The 4,808-nt window shown below is 52.9% G+C and overlaps 1 protein-coding gene across 1 annotated transcript in view; it reads left to right on the forward strand.

Moving 5' to 3' along the window:
• Positions 1–4,591, forward strand: part of GALC (galactosylceramidase) — a 22,845-nt gene extending 18,254 nt beyond the window's left edge. The window contains exons 12-16 of the mRNA XM_018563353.1: positions 345–489; positions 1,981–2,161; positions 3,322–3,485; positions 3,972–4,048; positions 4,356–4,591. Coding sequence (XP_018418855.1) covers positions 345–489; positions 1,981–2,161; positions 3,322–3,485; positions 3,972–4,048; positions 4,356–4,505 — 717 coding nt within the window. The 3' untranslated portion in view covers positions 4,506–4,591. The remainder of the gene's footprint in view (positions 1–344; positions 490–1,980; positions 2,162–3,321; positions 3,486–3,971; positions 4,049–4,355) is intronic.
• The last annotated feature ends 217 nt before the right edge of the window (positions 4,592–4,808 follow it).

The following is a 4,808-nucleotide window of genomic DNA, read 5'->3' on the forward strand; positions in this document are numbered from 1 at the left end:
TAAAGTAAAAATAAATATCTATATATATATATATATATAACAACTAGGAATGCACCGATACAGATACGAGTATTGGTGCCGATACCGAGTATTTGAGTACTCGTATTTACCCCAATGCTCCGATACTGGACTTCCGATCCGAGGGAAATCTTCCTCTGGCCGGCAGTGCCGAGGGAACCATGGAGGCGGCTTCCTCTCCAATCCAGGAAGCCGGGCGCTGTGAATTGAGGGATCTGGAGCTGATGTCATCCAATAGGTGGAGCGCTTCATGCATGCTAATAAAAGTGTTCATAGTATGTTCTGCAGAACCCAATTCTACGAGTACCTGTCATGTCTGCTTGCAGGTTAGGAACGGTGAATTCACTCTGCAGCTGGGCGTGGACGAGGTGTACACTCTGACAACTCTTCTGAAGGGCCGGAAAGGGTCTTACCCCGACCCCCCAAAATCTCAGCCCTTCCCCCGAAACTACAAGGATGACTTTAATGTCCGTAAGTATGCAGTATGTAGGCGGCGTGACTGTTGGATCGGTGTCTTCTGTTTATGGACCGGAAGCTCCTCCTATAATGTGTGAATTTTCTGGTTGGCGATCATGCTGCCGCCTTCTATTCCTCATAGACCCCGGGGGGGTAAAATCTCCCCAAAACATTGTGTCTCCCAGATGCACAGATCACACCCCTGGGCTCCGCCTCCATTCACGTCCACCACATTGTACATTCACATTGAATCATGGGAAATGTAGGACCTATTTCCACGTCAGATCTGACGCGTGGTGCCTGCATAGATGTAAAGGGGAGAGGGAACTAGAAATCCAAAGTGGGCAGAATCCTGGAGTTCATAGCAGTGTGGAAATTAAATCTCAGAGGGTTCTTATGTTCTCAGGAGGACGCACGGGAGACCTCAGAGGGTTCCGACATTCTCAGTAAGGCACACAGCAGACCTCAGGAGGGTTCTGACATTCTCAGCAGGACACACAGCAGACCTCCGGAGGGTTCCGACATTCTCAGCAGGACACACAGGAGACCTCAGGAGGGTTCTCAGTAGGGCACACAACAGACCTCAGAGGGTTCCCATGTTCTCAGTAGGGCACACAAGAGACCTCAGCGGGTTCCCACATTCTCTGTAGGGCACACAACAGACCTCAGAGGGTTCCCACGTTCTCAGTAGGGCACACGGCAGACCTCAGGAGGGTTCCCACGTTCTCAGGACACACAGGAGACCTCATAGGGTTCTCAGGACACACAGGAGACCTCAGGGGGTTCTGAAGTTCTCAGGAGGACACACAGGAGACCTCAAGGGGTTCTGAAGTTCTCAGGAGGACACACAGGAGACCTCAAGGGGTTCGGACATTCTCAGGAGGGCACACAGGAGACCTCAGAGGGTTCGGACATTCTCAGGAGGGCACACAGGAGACCTCAGGGGGTTCTGACATTCTCAGGAGGGCACACAGGAGACCTCCCAGGGTTCGGACATTCTCAGCAGGACACACGGGAGACCTCAGGAGGGTTCTCAGTAGGGCACACAGCAGACCTCAGAGGGTTCCCATGTTCTCAGTAGGGCACACAAGAGACCTCAGCGGGTTCCCACATTCTCGCACACAGCAGACCTCAGAGGGTTCCCATGTTCTCCTCAGGACACACGAGAGACCTCAGAGGGTTCCCACGTTCTCAGGACACACGGGAGACCTCAGAGGGTTCCCACGTTCTCAGGACACACGGGAGACCTCAGAGGGTTCCCACGTTCTCAGGACACACAGGAGACCTCAGCGGGTTCCCACATTCTCAGGACACACAGGAGACCTCAGAGGGTTCCGACGTTCTCAGGGGGACACACAGGAGACCACAGGAGGGTTCCGATGTTCTCAGGAGGACACACAGGAGACCACAGGAGGGTTTCCGATGTTCTCAGAAGGACACACTGGGTATCTGAAGATGTGAATTGCTCCTCAGGATTGATACTCATTCATATTTTATTGTGCCCAGGTATCCCTTCGTTCAGTGAGGCCCCATACTTCGCAGACCAGTCTGGAGTGTTCGAATACTTCACAAACACCTCGGACCCCGGAGATCACACGTTCACCTTCCGACAAGTGCTGACTCAGTTTCCCATCACCTGGGTGTCTGACGCCAAGCAACCCATCAGCATCATTGGCGACTTCACTTGGTGAGCGGCCCCCCCTCCCCCCATCACGTTCTTATTGTTGTGCATACATAAGAGGTGCCGTGTCTCCATTGTGAATGTCCTCTCAATCATCAAAATCCTGCAGGAGGAGGGGTGCGGAACCAAGCCCCCCTATATAAAAATTAGTGAGAACACCTCATTTATAGGTCAAGATGATATTTTATTAGATATTCAGTAGAAAAAAGAGCCAAAACACGATAATGGTGCATTGCACCGGTTTTTGTTACAACTCACTCCTCCCCTTTTAGATACATTAAAAAAAAACTTTTTTAATATATTTTATACTTTAAATCGCCTTGTTTTCAATTTTTCTTTCACTTAATATTGCTATGACGAAGGGCCTAACAATACCCAATGTGATAGCATTTGGAAGTGACAGGTTCTCTTTATGGAGACATCGGGGGTCTATTAGACCTCTCCCCTGCCCTCCAATACAGGAACGTGCTTGTAACCGGCACTGCAGCTCCGAAGCAGGAAGTGCTGACAGCTCTGAGCGCCCCCCCTCTTCATTCATCACAGAGCAGAAGGGGGAATGGACGTTCCTCAGTCTGCTCCCACCATCCAGCCTGGCACCCTATGCCGTGGTCCCGGGTCCCCCAGAGGACCTTTAAAACCAGTAGCGGGAAGGCTGGCTGTACATCCCTTTTGGTGGCTCGGCCTGGCGTCATTGGTTGTTAGGATGCCAGCGGCCCAGCCACCAATGAAATGGAAGGGGCACCTGCGCTGGGTTATGGCTGGCAGTGGGTGCACGAGCCTCGGGGCCGATGTGTCCGTCAGTCAGCCATAACCCATTGCGGGTCTGTGATCGCAGTCCGGACAGAACCGCCACTCAGTCTGTGTCCGGACCGTGGTCTGCCATTTATGGACCCAATGCCGTACAGTGTATATCAAGGGTAGCCAAACTCCGGCCCCCCAGCTGTGGTGGAACTACAGATCCCATGAGGCATTGCAAGATTCTCACAGACATGACTGCCGGAGAGAGATGCTTCATGGGATTTGTAGTTTCACCGCAGCTGGGGGGCCGGAGTTTGGCTACCCCTGGTGTATGTGATGACTTGCTGCTTGCAGTACCACTTGCAGCCAGGAGGGGGCTCTGTACACCTTCTCCAATCCTCACCTCCCTCTGTATTTTGTCCTCGCAGGTCCAATGTGACGGTAACCTGCGACATTTACATCGAGACCGCGGACGTGGGCGGAGTCTTCATCGCGGCCAGGGTGGATCAAGGCGGATCCCACACCTACCTAGCCAAAGGGATCTATTTCTGGGTGTTCGCCGACGGCACTTATAAGGTCACCGGAGATTTACGTAAGTGCAGATTTCGGGAAGAGCGCCGGCAGACAGGCGAGGGGGCGGGGGACGCATTGCTTGAGTGAGACGACGCCGGTCAGATCCCGAGACTGCTGATAACAGTAGTAAAAGGTTCCCTGGTGTGCAATTCATTTGATTTCCTTAAAGTTTCATCAAAAATATTAGGAAATTGTAATTTTCGGGAACTTAAAATTTGCTCATCCACAAGCTCATCTCTCCGTCACTCTGCTCTCTCCTTCTATCAGCTTGCTGCTGGCACTGCACCACAACTGATTGGATCATTCTGCTGCTTCTCCCTCCCCTAGTCTATACTCTGCTGTACTCGAGTCATATTCAGGTACTCACACTGCTCCCTCCCCCGGTCTGAGCTCGGCTGTAAGATGTGGCTACATGTCTTGTATAGAGAGAGATACAATGTATCGGTTTGTGTCTCACGTCGGCGGATTGGGATTTCGGTTCCTCATTGTCGTCTTTTATTCGCAGTCGGGAAGATCATTCTGGTGAAAGGAGATTCCGGTGTCCGCGCCGGGGCTTGGCACACGCTGACCCTTCACCTCGAGGTATGGGGGTGACCACCTCCCCGGGGGGGTGGGGGGGAGGGGTAAATGGGGCGTTTTACCGATCTGCAATATTTCTTTTGTCATATTAATCCATCAGAAAAAGATTTCTACCAGGGTGGCCCCTCCCACAAACTGGCGAGGGGAGGCGGAGCCTTATTCCTTGCTGTCACATGCACGCCTTCCTCCTGATTGGACGGCTCAGGAAAAGGACTTCAGCAGTTACAATCCTCTTAAAGGGCCGGGAGGGGTTGAGGATCCGCGGCAGGGCGCGGACTAACGGCGCCTCTCTCTGATTTCCCCCCTCCAGGGTTTCCACGCCTACGGCCTCCTGAACGGCAATCCTCTGTGGAAGGACGTCATCACGGTGGGACCGGTTCACGGCTGGGCCGCCATCGGCACGGCGGCGTTCGAGTTTGCGCAGTTTGATAACTTCAAGGTGGAAGCCAAAGTCCAGTAAGATCTGAGCGGCCGCCTGGCGGGGGATCGCAGCACTGAACTGACCGCCGCCGAGCGCGGCTTTACTGTGAACTGACCGGAGGGGGAGGGGCGCTCCTGACACACTGTACAATGATGACCCCGAGCTGGTGGTCCAGACATGGTTTTAGAGACCCGTCTCTCTCTCTCTCTCTCTCTCTCTCTCTCTCTCTGTCTCTCTCTGTATATCTCTCTCTCTCTACTCTCTCTCTCCTGACATTTTTATTTTTTCCTGGCTGGAGAACATCCAGCATCATCTTGTACTTTCCTCCCCAGCCTGACTGTC

Source organism: Nanorana parkeri, unplaced genomic scaffold, assembly GCF_000935625.1.
Source record: "Nanorana parkeri isolate BGI_ZX_2015 unplaced genomic scaffold, ASM93562v1 scaffold658, whole genome shotgun sequence".
NCBI lineage: Eukaryota > Metazoa > Chordata > Amphibia > Anura > Dicroglossidae > Nanorana > Nanorana parkeri.